General features: G+C 42.4%; 1 protein-coding gene across 1 annotated transcript in view; it reads left to right on the forward strand.

Annotated features, from left to right (window-relative positions):
• LOC124795444 (rho GTPase-activating protein 1-like) overlaps positions 1-21,149 on the forward strand; it is a 100,521-nt gene that overhangs the window by 59,670 nt on the left and 19,702 nt on the right. The window contains exons 4-5 of the mRNA XM_047259468.1: positions 6,936-7,154; positions 14,949-15,047. Coding sequence (XP_047115424.1) covers positions 6,936-7,154; positions 14,949-15,047 — 318 coding nt within the window. The remainder of the gene's footprint in view (positions 1-6,935; positions 7,155-14,948; positions 15,048-21,149) is intronic.

Here is a 21,149-nt window from a genome sequence, read left to right on the forward strand (position 1 = left end):
CAAAAAGAAGAAAAAGCAAAAGGAGAAGGACATAGAGACAGAAAAGGAATTCACCACTGCACCTGAAGATGATGTGGAGCATCTAGTGACCCCTCAGGAGCTAGATGTTGTTCAACCCGCAGCTCCTATGGAACTTGATCCGGCTACTTCGCAATCGGTGGTGGCGAGCACATCTAAGGCGTGACCTATCCTCCCTGGGTTCTTTCATGTCTTCACTGTCAGACACCATTATCCTTCAATGGAATTGCCATGGTTTTTTCCACCACCTTGCTGAGTTGGAACAGCTTTTGTGCCACTTCCCTGCAGGAAAACTGGTTTCCTGTTCGGCGGACCCCCTCCATCTGTGGCTACCGGGGTTACAATAAGAACCGCGTAGAATACAACAGGGCGTCGCGGTGTCTGTGTTTATGTTCTTGCCACTGTTCCTAGTGCCCCAGTGCCACTTCACATGGCTCTCGAGGCTGAGGCTGTTAGAATATGGGCAGGAATGGAGCTTACCATATGTTCCCTCTACCTTCTCCCAGATGAGGTTGTCCCTCTTGCCGACCTAGCTGCCATGTTTGCCCAGCTCCCTCCGCCATTCCTCCTTTTGGGGGACTTTAATGCCCACCACCCTTTATGGGGTGGGGCCCAGATCTCGGGCCAGGGTAGGAACGTTGAGGCTCTCTTGGCACAGCAGGACATTTGCCTCCTTAGCACTGGTGCTCCCACATATTTTAACTTGACTCATGGCACATACTCGGCCATTGACGTCTCTCTTAGTAGACCAGGTCTTCTTCCATTCCTCAGTTTGAGAGTCCACGACGACCTCTGTGGTATGGACCACTTTCCTATCCTGGTTTCTCTTCTTCAATCCCAACCCCCTGACCAGCTGCCATGATGGTCTCTTCGTGGAGCTGTTTGGGCAGCCTACACCTCAGCTATTATGGCCATTGCTCCACTTCCTGGTGACATTGATTTGGCAGTGGACGAAGTCGCTATGGCCATTGTTTTTGCTGCCAAGGCAACTGTCCCTTGATCTTTAAGTACCCTAAGGAGTAAGTCAGTCCTTTGGTGGACACCAGAGATTGCAAAAGCTATCCGGGACCGCCAGCGAGCCCTGCAATGACACCAGCGTCATCCTTCCCTAGAGAATCTGTTTGCCTTTAAATGGCTGCAAGCCCGGGCTCGGCGGTTAATCCGGTGGAACAAACAGGACTGCTGGGAACAATATGTTGCCACTATAGGTTCTCGCACCTCCCCATCTCAGGTGTGGTCGCGGGTTCAATGCATTTTTGGCTTTCTCCCTCCTGCATCTGTCCCTTGCCTTTCTCTTCAGGGTACACTTTGTACTGACCCAGTCGCCATCGCCAAACATCTGGCAAAGTACTTCGCTCGTATTTCCGCGACAGCAGGCTACAGCGCAGAATTCTGCACCATTAAAGAGCAGGCCGAGCGTACGCAGTTGTCGTTTCGCACACACAATTGGGAACGATACAACGCCCCGTTTAGTGAATGGGAGTTCCAAAGTGCCCTTACAGCTTGCCCCAATACCTCTCCAGGTCCACACCGAATTTACAACCAGTTCCTTCACCGTCTCTCGGCACGCTGTCGGGGTGAATTACTCACCCTGTTTAACCGCATCTGGACGAATCTCTGTTTCCCCAACTCGTTGGCAGGATAGAGTTACCATCCCGGTGCTGAAACCTAGTGCAGATCCACTGGTGGTTGACAGCTATCGCCCTATCAGCCTTACCAACGTTATGTGCAAACTCCTGGAACAGATGGTGAGTCGGCAGCTCATGTGGATCCTCGAAGCTCAGGGCCTCCTAGTCCAGCAACAGGGGGGGCTTCCATCAGGGCCGCTCAGCGATCGACAATTTATTCTCGCTAGAGTCGGCTATTTGTACAGCTTTTACTCGGCGGAGAACATCTAGTTGCTGTTTTCTTTGATCTTCGGAAGGCGTATGATACCCCCTGGCCCCATCATATCATTGCTACGCTGCACCAATAGGGCTTATGGGGTCCACTTCCAATTTTTCTACGGAATTTCCTCTCCAGTCGCTGCTTTCGGGTTCGAGTTTGCACATATCTTAGCTCTGCTCATATTCAGGAGAACGGTATCCCGCAGGGCTCGGTTCTCGGTGCTCACCTCTTTTTGGTGGCGATTAATGGTCTTGCGGGTGCGGTGGGCTCATCGGTCTGTTCCTCTCTTTATGCCGATGACTTTTGTCTTTATTACAGATGCACAAGGATCAGTGTTGCTGAACAGTGGCTGCAGGGAGCTATCCGTAAGGCACATTTTTGGGCATCCAACCATGGTTTTCAGATCTCAGCCTTCAAGACCCGAGTGATGCATTTCTGTCATCGTCGCACGGTCCACCTCCATCCAGAGCTCTACCTTGCCAATGAACTCCTTCGCATTGAGGAGACGCATCACTTCCTTGGCATGCTGTTTGATGTTCAGCTCACTTGGACACCTCATCTTCGCGAGCTTAAACAACGGTGCTGGCGGCACCTCAACATCCTTCGCTGCCTCAGCCACATCGTTTGGGGGGCTGCATAAACAACCCTCCTACAGCTCTCTAAGGCCTTAGTCCAATCCCGTCTCGACTACGGGAGCGTGGTGTATGACTCAGCAGCACCCTCAACGTTGCAGATCCTTGACCTGATTCTCCATTGTGGTGTCAGACTGGCAACAGGTGCCTTCCGCACTAGTCCGGTAACTAGCCTTCTTGTAGAAGCTGGAATCCCTCCCCTACGATTCCGCCGACAACAGCTGCTTGTGTCATACATCGCCCGCGTCCATGCCTCGCCCAACCACCCAAACTGCAGGCTCCTTTTTCCATCTTCTGCACTCCCCTCCCCACAACCGCGGCCCAGGTCAGGTCTTCCCATCGCGGTCCGCTTTCACTCCCTTCTCTCGTCACTTGAGTCCTTTCCCCTTCCTCCATCCTTCTGGCCCTCTTCTTCTACCCCTCCTTGGTCCCTCCCTCACTTGTGGCTTTGCCTGGATTTGTCCTGCGACTCCAAGTCCTCCATTCCACCTCCCAGTCTTCGTCAACAATTCCTGGCTCTTCTTGCCTCGTTTTGCGATGCAGATGTAGTCTACACCGATGGTTCTGTGGTCGATGGATGCACTGGGTTTGCTTTCATCCACAGCGACTACATTGAGCAGCATTCCCTGCCTTGTGGAAGCAGTGTTTTCACTGCAGAGCTGGTTGCTCTTTATTGTGCACTCGCTCACCTTTCCTCCTGCTCTGGGGAGTCATTTGTCATATGCAGTGACTCCGAGTGGATTGCAACCACTCGACCAGTGTTTTTCTCGGGACCCTTTGGTGCCTGGTATTCAAGATGCTGTTTTTGCTCTTGCCGAGTGTGGTTGTTCAATGATGTTTGTGTGGACCCCGGGCCATATCGGCATTCCAAGAAACGAACGTGTCGATCGGTTGGCCAAGCAGGCCACTACTTCGCCACCCCTGGAGCTTGGTCTCATGGAAAGAGACCTCCAGTCAGCCCTATATCGCAAAGTCCGCGATGTCTGGAGCTCTGAATGGTCTGTCATGAACACGCCAAATAAGCTCCGCATGGTCAAGTCGTCCACAGCCGTATGGAACTCATCCTTGAGGGGCATGTGTAGGGACTCAGTTGTTTGCTGCCGTCTCCGAATTGGACATACGCGGTTGACCCACAGCTATCTCCTTCGTCGTGAGAACCCGCCCAAGTGTCGCTGTGATGCAGGGCTGACAGTGGTTCATCTTCTGATGGACTGCCCCTTTTAGTCCCCTTGCAGCAGTCCTTTAATTTACCAGCTGCACTTCCTTTAATTCTAGGTGACGATGCCTCAATAGCTGACTCAGTTTTATGTTTTATCTGTGCAGCTGGGTTTTATCACTCGCTCTAGTGTGGGTGCTGTCGCATGATTTCTCAGGCTACACCCACTCCAGCGGCTTTTAATTGTGATGTGGATACCAAAATAGTGTCTTTTATGCTAACAAGTTGTGTTGGTACCTCTATCATCGCTCTCCAGCTGGAGGTTCTTCATTTGTAGTTGAGAGGTTGACCTTTTACCTGATCCATCAACCACTGTAGTCTGTTTTACTCTAGTCAACTATTTGCTCTGCTCCTTTTAAGTGTCCTCTATTTTGTGTTGCTGTGGTGTTCATTTTAGCTCTGTACCCCTTGGTGTTCCCTCCCTCTGGGTGCAGAGGTTACGCTTTTACTGTATAGGCCTTTTACAAGTATGTCTGTTTGGCTGTTTGGATCTGGGGACTGATGACCTCGATGTTTAGCCCCCATCAAACCCCAAAACCAACCAACCCGCCCACAGCAGTCCATCTCCCACATCGGTGGCCCAGATCAGGGCTAACAATTGCGGTTCACGTACAGTCCCTTCCTTCTGAACTGGAGTCCTCCCTTTTACCACCTCTACTTGTGCTTTGTTCACGTACGCCTACATGGTGTACGCCTCGGCCGCAGCTTTGTCTGTGCCTTGTGCATGGCCCTAAGGACTCTGTTAACCCCACCGCTCTCCGCTGTCACTTCCTGTCGATTCTTGACATGTTCCGGGGCTCTGAAGTGGTTTACGCCATTGGCTCACTGACTGATGGTCACGTAGGCTTTGCTTATGTTCATGGAGAACATATTGAGCAGCACTCCTTGCCAGTTGGCTGCAGTGTTTCCACTGCAGAGCTGGCAGCCGTATCTCGTGCTTTTGAGTCCATCCGCTCATGCCCTGGCGAGTCATTTCTCCTAAAGCAGCCTACAAACTATCGACCAGTGCTACCCTTTCCACCCTCTGGTAGCGTCCATTCAGGAGTCCATCTATGCCCTGGAACAGTCCCGCTGTTCCATGGTGTTTGTGTGGACCCCAGGACACGTCGGAATCCCCGGCACCAAACTTGCTGACAGGCTGGCCAAACAGGCGTCACGGAAACCGCTTCTGGAGATAGGCATCTCCGAAGCTGACCTGCGTTCTGTCTTACACTACAGGGTTTTCCAGCTTCGGGAGATGGAATGGCAAAAGAGCACGCACAACAAACTGTGTGTCATTAAGGAGACTATGAATGTGTGGAAGTTTTCCATGCAGGCCTCTCGCAGGGAACCAGTTGTCTTCTGCCGGCCCTGCATTGGCCATACGTGGCTAACACATGGTTACCTACTCCGTCGAGAGGACCCACCTCAGTGTCGCTGTGGCTCCCAAATGACGGTCGTCCACCTCTTGCTGGACTGCCCACTTTTCGCCGCCCTGCGGCAGACTTTTAACTTTCCCAGCACCCTGCCTTCGGTGTTGGGTGACAATGCCTCCACAGCAGCTTTAGTTTTACGTTTTATCTGTGAGAGTGGCTTTTATACATCTATGTAGATTTTAGCGCATGTCCTTTGTCCCTCTGTGACCTCCACCCTAGTGCTTTTAGGGTAGAGGTTTTAATGTGTTTCAGAGTGGCTGGCTTTCCCTTTTTTATTCTCTTGGTTGGCCAGCTACTGTAATCTGCTTTCATGTTTTACTTTCTTCTGTTTCTAGCATCTCTCTTTGATTTCTTGTCCTCTTTTGTTCCTTTTAGTGTTTTGTTGCCTTTCCTTCGTTCTTGTGGCTTTTCCTTTCTTTCTGTTTTGTGTTACATGTTTCATCCGTTTTATTCTCACACTTGTGGCATTGTTTTATTAGGAACAAGGGACCGATGACCTTGAAGTTTGGTCTGTTCTCCCGCCTTCAAACCAACCAACCAACCAACCACTTCGGAATCAAGGGGGAATTCCCTTCCTAGTGGTGAGAATGTTTCATTATTCAATATTTTGAAATCGGGTAAACTGGCTCTTCTGATGGACAGCTGTTGTCCGGTCAGTTTAACTGGTGCCCTCCGCAAATTACTTGAACGTACGGTGAGTCGAAGGCTGTATTGGATCCTGGAATCCCAGGACCTTTTGGCTTCAATCCAGGGTGCCCCTCCCCCTTTAGTGGCTATCAATGGTCTTGTGGTGTCTGTCCTAATGATTTTTGCATTTATGTGTGTTCACCCCCAACGGGCGATGTGGAATGGAGGCCGTAGTGAGCAATACACAGAACTCAATCTTAGGCTTTCACTCATGGCTTCCGATTAGTGGGGTTGTGAACTATGTATTCTAGGTAGTTTTCAGAGAAGGCATTTAATAATGTTTCACAGATGTCTTGCCACACTCACCACTAACAAAACTGTAATTTTCCCAGTTAATTGTAGGATGATTAAACTTTATACCATTGATTACAGTACAACTGCGTAACCTACGTGCAACTCAACTTGGGTTTTCTGTGAAGTTTTCAGTTGCATCAGGAGGTGAGTCTGGTGGGCTATCTTGATGCCATCTATCGCCACACCAGTCTGAGCTCATGCTTGTTCAGTCTGAAATGACATCACTTCCTTCCATGATCCACTCCTGAATAGAGGTTTCTTAATGGTTCGGACCAATCATATGTTGAGTCTCAATGTAAATAAAGGCAGCTGCTAAGGCTTGTTAAAACCATTGTGTCTCCTTGTTCTTTCATTGACACGTGTATTATTTCCTTTATTGTCAAAGAGGTTGGGGCCCTACCTTACAACTGAGATATTTTAAAAATTAACATTGGGATAAAATAATGTGACTTTCAGAATATCTATGGTTACATGATTGGAATATTAAGAGCTGGAAGCTCAATAAAGACATGTTACTTTAGATGTTTCTTGAGGAATTCAAAAGAGTTTCTTTTCAAGGAAATTTCATTGTTCATAATTCAGGACTACTTCATGAGAATTCACATTGTCTTGAAGTAGCGTTATGCAACAGTATACGCGTGGTCATATTATTTTATCTCCTCCCCCCCCCCCCCCCCCCCCCCCCCCCCCTTCATGTATATTATAGTAGTAGCATTTGTGAAATAAACTGTATCTGTAACACAATGAAAGATGGATATTTAACCCTACATTTTCGTTCTGTTTTAGGTACCTGATGTATACGTTGGATAAATATGTTGAGCAAGATTACAGTCTTGTTTATTTCCACTATGGACTGACAAGTAAAAATAAACCATCACTGTCATGGTTATGGCAAGCGTATAAGGCCTTTGATCGGAAATACAAGAAGAATGTTAAGGCTCTGTATCTAGTCCATCCAACAAATTTCATCAGAGTAATATGGCAGATATTTCGTGCTGCTATAAGGTAAACACATAGGGTTATTAGTAAATTTGAAAGAAATGTTGATCATTTACTTCCTGTAGCTTTTCTTTATAGCATTAATATAAAAGTAAATGATTATAAGACAATGCATTTAAGATTACTAAAATTGATCACTGAACAGATTAGCAACTGCCTCCAGCAATATCCACAGATCTAGATACAGCAGCTGTTGCATACTGTGAATATTCAGTATGCTTAAACTGATTTCGTGATGACAGGAAATAAGCATTGAAATTATGTTACTGGAAAACAGGCACCAAGGTGTATCTCACATATCCATTAAGAATTTTGTCACCTCCTTGATTCTGAACGGGTTCACTTTTTACGTATTGCTGTAGTCTCCATAATGTGTCTAGTTTGGAAGAGAAAAGTTCTGTTCAGCAATCCAGAGACAAAAATTTTGATTTAATATTTCAATTCATTATCTGAATGATGTGGACTATATTATTACAAGTAATCCATGGACAATAAAGTTTTTTTCCTTTAAATAAGACATCAATTTCCTTGCATATATCCTCTACTCTCCCTCTTTATATCATTTTGTCACTGCCATCCATTGACATCAGTATAAATTGCGTGTAGTTGTTATGCTTTAATTTATCAGTATTAGGGTGACAGTATGCAAAGTCATTATTTTCTCTGATATGTCAGGTTTTCTTGACATGATTGATTGCATCAATTTCAATCTAGAAAATTAAACTGGCTAGAATTTAATGGCCTGATATACTCATTCACTGACACCTGCAGCTGTCATTTTTGTTTATTAGTTTTTCAATTGTACAGTTTTGGTCTTAGACATTATCTATTATCTTCAGATCCTCAGACGAGTTGTTTCCATTTTCTGCAAAATATTTCAACAGCAGACTTGACTGTCTCCTTCAGGTGAATAATTGATGTCTAGACTCCAACCAGACAGGCAGCAAGCAGCCATTACAACCTGAAGATGATGAGTGGATTGGTTGTGGAAATATCAATGAGCTGTGATATAAAGCATACTTGCCATATCTTCGTTGAAGTCCAGACACAGAGTATGCATTATAACATGGCTCAGAGTACAAGAAGAGGATGCTTGGATCGACTGTTAAAATACCGTGCGTCAAATGGAGAAAACAGTTTGGCTGAAAACTTAAAAGCACACTATTTATCATTTCCCGTATTCTTGTTTTTATCTTTACTGTACTCTTGACTTTTAAGTTTATCCTAAATGTGATATTTGCTTGAAAAATCCATCCACTTTCATAAGTGATTTTACACTAATATTTATCACATTTCAAAAAATTTCGAGTTTCTGCAATAAAATTTGTATTCTCCATGTTGTTGATGTGTACACTTTTTATTAACGGTAACATTGTAACATTCAAAATGCATAAAAGCAGCATATTAACCCTTTCACGGCTTCGAGGACTGAGTATCCTGCCTGCTCAGCTGGCTGGTGGGGGGGAACACACTGTGCACCCGACTGGTGGGCGGCTGACTCACTCAACGATTGCTGCAGGCTATGGGAGAGTACACATCACTGTTGGCTAATATACTTCCCAGCACAAGTGGAACCACTCTTTGATTGTTGTTGTTGTTGTTGTTGTTGTTGCAGTCTTTAGTGCAGAGACTGGTTTCATGCAGCTCTCCGTGCTACTCTGTCCTGTTAAAGCTTCTTCATCTCCCAGTACCTACTGCAACCTACATCCTTATGAATCTGTGGAGTGTATTAATCTCTTGATCTCCCTCTACGACTTTTACCATCCACGCTTCCCTCTAGTACTAAACTGGTGATCCTTTGATGCCTCAGAACATGTCCTACCAACCGATCCCTTCTTCTAGTCAAGTTATGCCACAAATTTCTCTTCTCCCGAATTCTATTCAATACCTCCTCATTAGTTACGTGATCTCCCCATCTAATCTTCAACATTCTTCTGTAGCACCACATTTCGAAAGCTTCTATTCTCTCCTTGTCCAAACTATTTATTGTCCATGTTTCACTTCCATACATGGCTACGCTCCATACGAATACTTTCAGAAATGACTTCCTGACACTTAAATCTATACTCGATGTTAACAATTTCTCTTCTTCAGAAACACTTTCCTTGCCATTGCCTGTCTACATTTTATATCCTCTCTATTTCGACCATCATCAGTTATTTTGCTCCCCAAATAGCAAAACTCTTCTACTACTTTAAGTGACTCATTTCCTAATCTAGTTCCCTCAGCATCACCCAAATTAATTCAACTACATTCCATTATCCTTGTTTTGCTTTTGTTGATGTTCATCTTATATCCTCCTTTCAAGACACTGTCCATTCCATTCAACTGCTCTTCCAAGTCCTTTGCTGTCTCTTAAAGAATTACAATGTCATCGGTGAACCTCAAAGTTTTTATTTCTTCTCCATGGATTTTAATTCCTGCTCCGAATTTTTCTTTTGTTTCCTTTACTGCTTGTTCAATGTACAGATTGAATAAAATCGGGGATAGGCTACAGTCCTGTCTCACTCCCTTCCCAACCACTGCTTCCATTTCATGCCCCTCAACTCTTATAACTGTCATCTGGTTTCTGTACAGATTGCAAATAGCCTTTCACTCCCTGTACTTTACCCCTGCTACCTTCAGAATTTGAAAGAGAGTATTCCAATCAACATTGTCAAAAGCTTTCTCTAAGTCTACAAATGCTAGAAACGTAGGTTTGCCTTTCCTTAATCTAGCTTCTAAGATAAGTCGCAGGGTCAGTATTGCCTCACGTGTTCCAACATGTAGTCCAAACAGATCTTCCCCGAGTTCAGCTTCTACCAGTTTTTCCATTTGTCTGTAAAGAATTCGTGTTAGTATTTTGCAGCCGTGACTTACTAAACTGATAGTGCGGTAATTTTCACATCTGTCTGCACCTGCTTCTTTTTTTTTTTGGAATTGGAATTATTATATCCTTCTTGGAGTCTGTTCGCCTGTCTCATACATCTTGCTCACCATATGGTAGAGTTTTGAGAGGGCTGGCTCTCCCTAGGCTATCAGTAGTTCTACTGCGGTATTCGCTACTCTTGGGGCTTGTTTCGATTTAGGTCTTTCAATGCTCTGTCAGATTCTTCACGCAGTATCGTATCTCCCATTTCATCTTCATCTACATCCTCTTCCATTTCCATAATATTGTCCTCAAGAATATCACCCTTGTATAGACCCTCTATATACTCTTTCCATCTTTCTGCTTTCCCTTCTTTGCCTAGGACTGGTTTTCCGTCTGAGCTCTTGATATTCATACAGGTGGTTCTCTTTTCTCCAAAAGTCTCTTTTAATTTCCTGTAGGCAGTATCTATCTTACCCCTAGTGAGATAAGCCTCTACATCCTTACATTTGTCCTCTAGCCATGCCTGCTTAGCCATTTTGCACTTCCTGTCAATCTCATTTTTGAGACGTTTGTATTCCTTTTCTCCTGCTTCATTTACTGCATTTTTTTATATTCTCCTCTTATCAATTAAATTCAATATATCTTCTGTTACCTGTGGATTTTTACTAGCCCTTGCCTATTTACCTACTTGATCCTCTGCTGCCTTCACTATTTCATCTCTCAAAGCTACCCATTTTTCTTCTACTGTATTTCTTTCCCCTGCTCTTGTCAATCGTTCCCTAATGCTCTCTTTGAAACACTCTGCAACCTCCGGTTCTTTCAGTTTATCCAGGTCCCATCTCCTTAAATTACTACCTTTAAGCAGTTTCTTCAGCTTTAATCTGCAGTTCATAACCAATAAATTGTGGTCAGAGACAACACCTGCCCCTGGAAATGTCATACATTTTAAAACCTGCTTACCATTATGTAATCTATCTGAAACCTTCCAGCGTCTCCCGGCCTCTTCCATGTATACAACCTTCTTTCATGGTTCTTAAACCAAGTGTTAGCTATGATTAAGCTATGCTCTGTGCAAAATTCTACTAGGTGGTTTCCTCTTTCATTCCTTACCCCCTAGTTCATATTAACCTACTACTTTATGTTCTCTTCCTGTTCCTATTATCGAATTCCAGTCCCACAGAACTATTAAATTTTCGTCTCCCTTAACTATCTGAATAATTTCTTTTGTCGTATCATACATTTCTTCAATCTCTTCGTCATCTGCGGAGCTAGTTGGTGTATAAATTTGTACTACTGTGGTAGGTGTGGGCTTCGTGTCTATATTCACTACAATAATGCATTCACTATGCTGTTAATAGTAGCTTATCTGCAATCCTCTTTTTTAACTCACTATTAAACCAACATCAGGATGTAGAGGCTTATCTCACTAGGGGTAAGATAGATACAGCCTACAGGAAAATTAAAGAGACCTTTGGAGAAAAGAGAGCCACTTGTAAGAATATCAAGAGCTCAGATGGAAACCCAGTTCTAAGCAAAGAAGGGAAAGCAGAAAGGTGGAAGGAGTATATAGAGGGTCTATACAAGGGCGATGTACTTGAGGACAATATTATGGAAATGGAAGAGGATGTAGATGAAGATGAAATGGGAGATATGATACTGCGTGAAGAGTTTGACAGAGCACTGAAAGACCTGAGTCGCAACAAAGCTCTGGGAGTGGACAACATTCCATTATAACTACTGAAAGCCTTGGGAGAGCCAGTCCTGACAAAACTCTACCATCTGGTGAGCAAGATGTATGAGACAGGCGAAATACCCTCAGACTTCAAGAAGAATATAATAATTCCAATCCCAAAGAAAGCAGGTATTGGCAGATGTGAAAATTACCGAACTATCAGTTTAATAAGCCACAGCTGCAAAATACTAACACGAATTATTTACAGACGAATGGAAAAACTAGTAGAAGCCGACCTCGGGGAAGATCAGTTTGGATTCCGTAGAAATGGTGGACCACGTGAGGCAATACTGACCTTACGACTTATCTTAGAAGAAAGATTAAGAAAAGGCAAACCTTTGTTTCTAGCATTTGTAGACTTAGAGAAAGCTTTTGACAATGTTGACTAGAATACTCTCTTTCAAATTCTAAAGGTGGCAGGGGTAAAATACAGGGAGCAAAAGGCTATTTACAATTTGTACAGAAACCAGATGACAGTTATAAGTGTCGAGGGGCATGAAAGGGAAGCAGTGGTTCGGAAGGGAGTGAGACAGGGTTGTAGCCTCTCCACGATGTTATTCAATCTGTATATAGAGCAAGCAGTAAAGGAAACAAAAGAAAAATTTGGCGTAGGTATTAAAATCCAGGGAGATGAAATAAAAACTTTGAGGTTCGCTGATGACATTGTAATTCTGTCAGAGACAGCAAAGGACTTGGAAGAGCAGTTAAATGGAATGGACAGTGTCCTGAAAGGAGGATATAAGATGAACATCAACAATAGCAAAACGAGGATAATGGAATGTAGTCGAAATAAGTCGGGTGACGCTGAGGGAATTAGATTAGGAAATGACACTCTTAAAGTAGTAAAGGAATTTTGCTATTTGGTGAGCAAAATAACTGATGATGGTCGAAGTAGAGAGGATATAAAATGTAGACTGGCAATGGCAAGGAAAGCATTTCTGAAGAAGAGAAATTTGTTAACATCGAGTATAGATTTAAGTGTCAGGAAGTCATTTCTGAAAGTACTTGTACGGAGCGTAGCCATGTATGGAAGTGAAACATGGACAATAAATAGTTTGGACAAGGAGAGAATAGAAGCTTTCGAAATGTGGTGCTACAGAAGAATGTTGAAGATTAGGTGGGTAGATCACGTAACTAATGAGGAGGTACGGAATAGGATTGGGGAGAAGAGAAGTTTGTGGCCCAACTTGACTAGAAGAAGGGATCGGTTGGTAGGACATGTTCTGAGGCATCAAGGGATCACCAATTTAGCATTGGAGGGCAATGTGGAGGGTAAAAATCATAGAGGGAGACCAAGAGATGAATACACTAAGCAGATTCAGAAGGATGTAGGTTGCAGTAGGTACTGGGAGATGAAGGAGCTTGCACAGGGTAGATTAGCATGGAGAGCTGCATCAAACCAGTCTCAGGACTGAAGACAACAACAACATTTAACCAACACCTAAATTACCCCTATACGATTTTGTATTTATAACCCTGTATTCACCTAACCAGAAGTCTTGTTCCTCCTGCCACCAACTCCCCTAATTCCCACTATTACTAATGTTAACCTACAGTGGACTGTATTTTTACAAGAATATCTTGAGAAGCGGCTGAATTTCCACAAATGTGCAGTAAACACAGAATCAGTGTGTACTGGTCCCTGGACAGTATATGTGAAAATATTGGTGTTCTCAGCAAAGAATCTGTTGAATAATATTGATTCACTTCAAACTTTTTAGTTCATCGCATAACCAGGGATGCAAAGATGCATGCACTATGTACATCCATTATACTAACCTTCTGGGTAATGTCATTTTTTTCGGTAAGAAATGTGAAGTAATTATTTATCCCGTTACAAATGGCAGAAATAAATTCAAATGAAATAAAAGTACAAAAAAGTATAATTGATTTGCTGAATCATTGAAGTCTATTCTTACACAGCTAAAGGTGTTCACAAAATGGTGACTGTTGACACAGTATGGTCATCCAACCAATCACACATTCTTTATTGTGACAAAGTTATACTTACTAATTCATTGCCTTTTCCCTCTTCAGAAGAATAACCTTCTGAAAAAGTTCCTTGTGGTGTCAAAGAATCAGCAATACATCCAGACAATCAGAAGAAAGGTCTGAAGTATCAATACCATCTTCACCACTACTATTCATGAGGAGTTCCATGATATCCTTGTCCAATAAATTGTGTTCCGATGTTGCAGAAGTGGTACAGGAAAACATTGTCATCTGACCAAACACGTAAACATGACTGACACAGTTCATGAGTCGTAAGCGGAAAGGGCCCAGGAGCAGGTAAAAGCTGTAGTGATTTTCAACATTACCAAGAAGAGCATGTAATGACAGTACTGACAGGAATGTTGAAATGCGGATAACAGCAAGATGCCATTCTATTTTGCTTGTTTACCTGATCCCTCACTCAGGTGTACATGAAACCCTAATTCATCAGGTCTCCCTACCTACATGGCATAAATGAACACACTTGTATGCCAATAGCAATGAAAGGGTTAATTTTACTGCACATAAGATAATTGTGTGTAAGTACCATGCAATACTTACAGAATAAGAGAAGATACAGTAATAATTTGTTCACTAACTGAATGTAAGTGGAATGTGTACTTGGGTGCTAGAACAGGTGCAGTATTTTCCAGTATTTGGGAAACCACACACACACACACACACACACACACACACACACACACACACACACACACACAAGCTGTACAGGTTGATGTAAAGTAAGCAGGAGAAATTCTGGGAAGTTTGGAATGTAGGAGATACAAGTGATGGAAGTAAATGTCTGAGGGCAGGTTGTAAGTCATGCCTGTATAGATCTGTCAGTAAGAGCATTAACCACGAAAGACAAGGGTCCAGATTCGAATCTCATTCTGGACACTTGTAAACTGACGGGTAGTTTCAGAACAGTGCAATTTTCACTACAGAATGAAAATTCATTTGAATAAAATTCTTTGGTTGTATTTTCATTTGAGAGATTTCTATAAAATGTTAGTGGTTATGTGGCAATTTGAAAATATGCAAGGTTCTAGGAAAACTTACACTTCTATTATCAAATGTTGGAGATCAAACATTTTTTCACTGCTGCTACAATCACCACAACCACCACCAACACCATTGATGATGATAGCAATAATGGTAATTTTTGTTTCCTATGTCTAAATTATATTATGTTGATTTCTAATTTTAATTGTCAATTTTTTTGCAGTGTAAAGTTTGGCAGGAAAGTGATGTATGTCAATTACTTACATGAACTTAGTCAGCATCTCCATCTGGATCAGATATGCATCCCACAGGCTGTTTTAGAGTAAGTATTCAGTACATTATTTGGTCTCTCTCTTTGACCTAAGTGTTGCAGAATTTTACATTTTGATATTGACATAGTTTTAGTTGTATGTTTGTTATGCTGCTATCAGCATCCATGACTTTATTCCCTTCTGCCTTGAAGGAGGTAGTTTCTCGAATCTCTAACAATATCAAAAATGTCTTGTGCAGATGTTAGTGTGAATGTTGGTAGTAGGTTGTATAGGAACACATCTGCTATTATCTACATCTACATCTATACTCCGCGAGCCACCTTACGGTGTGTGGCGGAGGGTACTTATTGTACCACTATCTGATCCCCCCTTCCCTGTTCCATTCACGAATTGTGCGTGGGAAGAACGACTGCTTGTAAGTCTCCGTATTTGCTCTAATTTCTCGGATCTTTTCGTTGTGATCATTACGCGAGATATATGTGGGCGGTAGTAATATGTTGCCCATCTCTTCCCGGAATGTGCTCTCTCGTAATTTCGATAATAAACCTCTCCGTATTGCGTAACGCCTTTCTTGAAGTGTCCGCCACTGGAGCTTGTTCAGCATCTCCGTAACGCTCTCGCGCTGACTAAATGTCCCCATGACGAATCGCGCTGCTTTTCGCTGGATCATGTCTATCTCTTCTATTAATCCAACCTGGTAAGGGTCCCATACTGATGAGCAATACTCAAGAATCGGACGAACAAGCGTTTTGTAAGCTACTTCTTTCGTCGATGAGTCACATTTTCTTAGAATTCTTCCTATGAATCTCAACCTGGCGCCTGCTTTTCCCACTATTTGTTTTATGTGATCATTCCACTTCAGATCGCTCTGGATAGTAACTCCTAAGTATTTTACGGTCGTTACCGCTTCCAATGATTTACCACCTATGGCATAATCGTACTGGAATGGATTTCTGCCCCTATGTATGCGCATTATATTACATTTATCTACGTTTAGGGAAAGCTGCCAGCTGTCGCACCATGCATTAATCCTCTGCAGGTCCTCCTGGAGTACGTACGAGTCTTCTGATGTTGCTACTTTCTTGTAGACAACCGTGTCATCTGCAAATAGCCTCACGGAGCTACCGATGTTGTCAACTAAGTCATTTATGTATATTGTAAACAATAAAGGTCCTATCACGCTTCCCTGCGGTACTCCCGAAATTACCTCTACATCTGCAGATTTTGAACCGTTAAGAATGACATGTTGTGTTCTTTCTTCTAGGAAATCCTGAATCCAATCACAAACCTGGTCCGATATTCCGTAAGCTCGTATTTTTTTCACTAAACGTAAGTGCGGAACCGTATCAAATGCCTTCCTGAAGTCCAGGAATACGGCATCAATCTGCTCGCCAGTGTCTACGGCACTGTGAATTTCTTGGGCAAATAGGGCGAGCTGAGTTTCACATGATCTCTGTTTGCGGAATCCATGTTGGTTATGATGAAGGAGATTTGTATTATCTAAGAACGTCATAATACGAGAACGCAAAACATGTTCCATTATTCTACAACAGATTGACGTAAGCGAAATAGGCCTATAATTATTCGCATCTGATTTATGACCCTTCTTGAAAATGGGAACGACCTGCGCTTTCTTCCAGTCGCTAGGTACTTTACGTTCTTCCAGCGATCTACGATAAATTGCTGATAGAAAGGGGGCAAGTTCTTTAGCATAATCACTGTAGAATCTGAAGGGTATCTCGTCTGGTCCGGATGCTTTTCCACTACTAAGTGATAGCAGTTGTTTTTCAATTCCGATATCGTTTATTTCAATATTTTCCATTTTGGCGTCCGTGCGACGGCTGAAGTCAGGGACCGTGTTACGATTTTCCGCAGTGAAACAGTTTCGGAACACTGAATTCAGTATTTCTGCCTTTCTTCGGTCGTCCTCTGTTTCGGTGCCATCGTGGTCAACGAGTGACTGAATAGGGGATTTAGATCCGCTTACCGATTTTACATATGACCAAAACTTTTTAGGGTTCTTGTTTAGATTGTTTGCCAATGTTTTGTGTTCGAATTCGTTGAATGCTTCTCTCATTGCTCTCTTTACGCTCTTTTTCGCTTCGTTCAGCTTTTCCTTATCAGCTATGATTCGACTACTCTTAAACCTATGATGAAGCTTTCTTTGTTTCCGTAGTACCTTTCGTACATGATTGTTATACCACGGTGGATCTTTCCCCTCGCTTTGGACCTTAGTCGGTATGAACTTATCTAAGGCGTACTGGACGATGTTTCTGAATTTTTTCCATTTTTGTTCCACATCCTCTTCCTCAGAAATGAACGTTTGATGGTGGTCACTCAGATATTCTGCGATTTGTGCCCTATCACTCTTGTTAAGCAAATATATTTTCCTTCCTTTCTTGGCATTTCTTATTACACTTGTAGTCATTGATGCAACCACTGACTTATGATCACTGATACCCTCTTCTACATTCACGGAGTCGAAAAGTTCCGGTCTATTTGTTGCTATGAGGTCTAAAACGTTAGCTTCACGAGTTGGTTCTCTAACTATCTGCTCGAAGTAATTATTATAGTGAATGCTGTCGATCTGTTGACAGATACAGACCATACATTCCAAAGTACAGTCAAAGACATTGAAAGACCAAAAAGAAATATGTCCTTACTTTTAAGTTCATTGTAAGACCAAAAAGAAATATGTCCTTACTTTTAAGTTCATTGTCTTCACCACAAGAAACAAAAGTGTTTATCGAAACAACATACTCTTAATAAATTGTAGTTAATACATGCAACCGTAAAGTTTCAGCCTCATCTGGAGAAAGTGATTCTGTTATGAAGCAATAAATAAATAAATGAGAAATGAACTTGAAATTATTCAGTCCCTCCATCAAAATATTTGACTTTAGTATTGTGTTAAAAAGATAAGTAGCAGAGGAAAAACTCATAAGTAATCACTCCTCTTCTTCAGGCTATTGTGTTTCTTCAGGAGACATGTACTGACATTAATTGCTAATTACAGTAACCCACTGATCATAATTTCAGGTGATTTGCAACAAGTTGTATTTTGCTGATTCATAGTGTCCACTGTGGTGCTGTGAATAGTTGTTGTTGTTGTTGTTGTTGTTGTTGTCAATGATGGTGATGATGATGATAAGATATGCATAGAAAGAATCATCAGTGTCCTTTTCTTCTGCTTGCTGACCTTAGTGCATATCGTGTGCCCATTAACTGACCAAATACCACAGCAACTGAGGCTCTCGTTCCATCATAAAACAATGATGAATGATACATTTTTAATGCAACAATGCCATTTACTGCTATTTATCACTTGTATTGATATGCTTCCATCTATCAGACATACCATAACCAAAAGATTCCTGTTGTGGATACTTAGTGGGCCTGCTAGAGAGCTGTAAAAACACACTCTCTCTCTCTCTCTCTCTCTCTCTGTCTCTCTCTCTTTCTCTCTCCAGCTTCAGTGACTGAGAGCACCTCTCCTACAATGTTGACCATTACCAGCTGGTGTCTCGATCCAAAATTTTTCAACCATCTCAAGGGGGGGAAAATCTCTTAGCTGAAGCAAGAAATATTATCATAGGGTTAAAAACGAGGAAACCCCGTATCCTTTAAAGAATCAAACTGCCATGTGTAAAACAGATTCAAAAATGTGATTGCTTTACAAATGAAATAATGCACTATGTGATCGAAAGAATCTGGACACCTGGCTGAAAATGACTTAAAAGTTCGTGACACCCTCCATCGATAATACTAGAATTCAGTATGGTGTTGTCCCACCCTTAGTCTTGATGACAGCTTCCACTCTCGCAGGCAAATGTTCAGTCAAATACTAGATGAATGTAGTCCAGGTATTTGTGCGTTGTCAGTTACACTGCCTTAGGGGACAGAAAATTTCTAACTGCAATTCTTGTTTTATTGTGTTAAGCTTTTTACATTAGGCTATACCTCTTAATGAATAGATTTTAAATTGTTATATTCGGTCAGCAGCTATGCGAAATATTGAGAATCAAATTTTTGTCTTCCCTGGAAGCGATTAGATAAACAGTCTGCAACTGGTATTGGATAATGTGGTAGCAGTTTAGTAATATAGATGAGCATTATACTGTAAAATGAAATTTGGTGGCTACACTTAATAGTCTTCATGGATTTCAGTGAACTTAGAAATCTGGAGAGAGATTGGGTTGGACTATTTGATTGGATTTCTCTTCCATTGACACGGGTATGTAAAACTGCACTATTATGTACAAGTAGAACTTGTACCACAATCTCTCACAATCTATAAGGTGAGGAAACATTCAAAAATTGATTATAACCTATTGCATATTTTGTGCTTGTGAAATTCAAGTGGTTCCAGTTCCTATGTAATATCTTCACCAATGATATTCTAAACCTGTTCAAAACCTGTGCCCCATCAGATTCATTAGATTTCTGTTTCATTGTGGAGGAAACATGTTGTTGTTGTTGTGGTCTTCAGTCCTGAGACTGGTTTGATGCAGCTCTCCATGCTACTCTATCCTGTGCAAGCTTTTTCATCTCCCAGTACCTACTGCAACCTACATCCTTCTGAATCTGCTTAGTGTATTCATCTCTTGGTCTCCCTCTACGATTTTTACCCTCCACGCTGCCCTCCAATACTAAATTGGTGATCCCTTCATGCCTCAGAACATGTCCTACCAACCGATCCCTTCTTCTGGTCAAGTTGTGCCACAAACTTCTCTTCTCCCCAATCCTATTCAATACTTCCTCATTAGTTATGTGATCTACCCATCTAATCTTCAGCATTCTTCTGTAGCACCACATTTCGAAAGCTTCTATTCTCTTCTTGTCCAAACTATTTATCGTCCATGTTTCACTTCCATTCATGGCTACACTCCATACGAATACTTTCAGAAATGACTTCCTGACACTTAAATCTATACTCGATGTTAACAAATTTCTCTTCTTCAGAAACGCTTTCCTTGCCATTGCCAGCCTACATTTTATATCCTCTCTACTTCGACCATCATCAGTTATTTTGCTCCCCAAATAGCAAAACTCCTTTACTACTTTAAGTGCCTCATTTCCTAATCTAATTCCCTCAGCATCACCCGACTTAATTAGACTACATTCCATTATCCTTGTTTTGCTTTTGTTGATGTTCATCTTATATCCTCCTTTCAAGACACTGTCCATTCCATTCAACTGCTCTTCCAAGTCCTTTGCTGTCTCTGACAGAATTACAATGTCATCGGCGAACCTCAAAGTTTTTATTTCTTCTCCATGAATTTTAATACCTACTCCGAATTTTTCTTTTGTTTCCTTTACTGCTTGCTCAATATACAGATTGAATAACATCGGGGAGAGGCTACAACCCTGTCTTACTCCCTTCCCAACCACTGCTTCCCTTTCATGTCCCTCGACTCTTATAACTGCCATCTGGTTTCTGTACAAATTGTAAATAGCCTTTCGCTCCCTGTATTTTACCCCTGCCACCTTTAGAATTTGAAAGAGAGTATTCCAGTCAACATTGTCAAAAGCTTTCTCTAAGTCTACAAATGCTAGAAACGTAGGTTTGCCTTTTCTTAATCTTTCTTCTAAGATAAGTCGTAAGGTCAGTATTGCCTCACGTGTTCCAGTGTTTCTACGGAATCCAAACTGATCTTCCCCGAGGTTGGCTTCTACTAGTTTTTCCATTCGTCTGTAAAGAATTCGTGTTAGTATTTTGCAGCTGTGACTTATTAAGCTGATAGTTCGGTAATTTTCACATCTGTCAACACCTGCTTTCTTTGGGATTGGAATTATTATATTCTTCTTGAAGTCTGAGGGTATTTCGCCTGTTTCATACATCTTGCTCACCAGATGGTAGAGTTTTGTCAGGACTGGCTCTCCCACGGCCGTCAGTAGTTCCAATGGAATATTGTCTACTCCGGGAGCCTTGTTTCGACTCAGGTCTTTCAGTGCTCTGTCATACTCTTCACGCAGTGTCATATCTCCCATTTCATCTTCATCTACATCCTCTTCCATTTCCATAATATTGTCCTCAAGTACATCGCCCTTGTATAAACCCTCTATATACTCCTTCCACCTTTCTGCTTTCCCTTCTTTGCTTAGAACTGGGTTTCCATCTGAGCTCTTGATATTCATACAAGTCGTTCTCT

This window comes from Schistocerca piceifrons, chromosome 4 (assembly GCF_021461385.2).
Source record: "Schistocerca piceifrons isolate TAMUIC-IGC-003096 chromosome 4, iqSchPice1.1, whole genome shotgun sequence".
In the NCBI taxonomy this organism is placed as follows: domain Eukaryota; kingdom Metazoa; phylum Arthropoda; class Insecta; order Orthoptera; family Acrididae; genus Schistocerca; species Schistocerca piceifrons.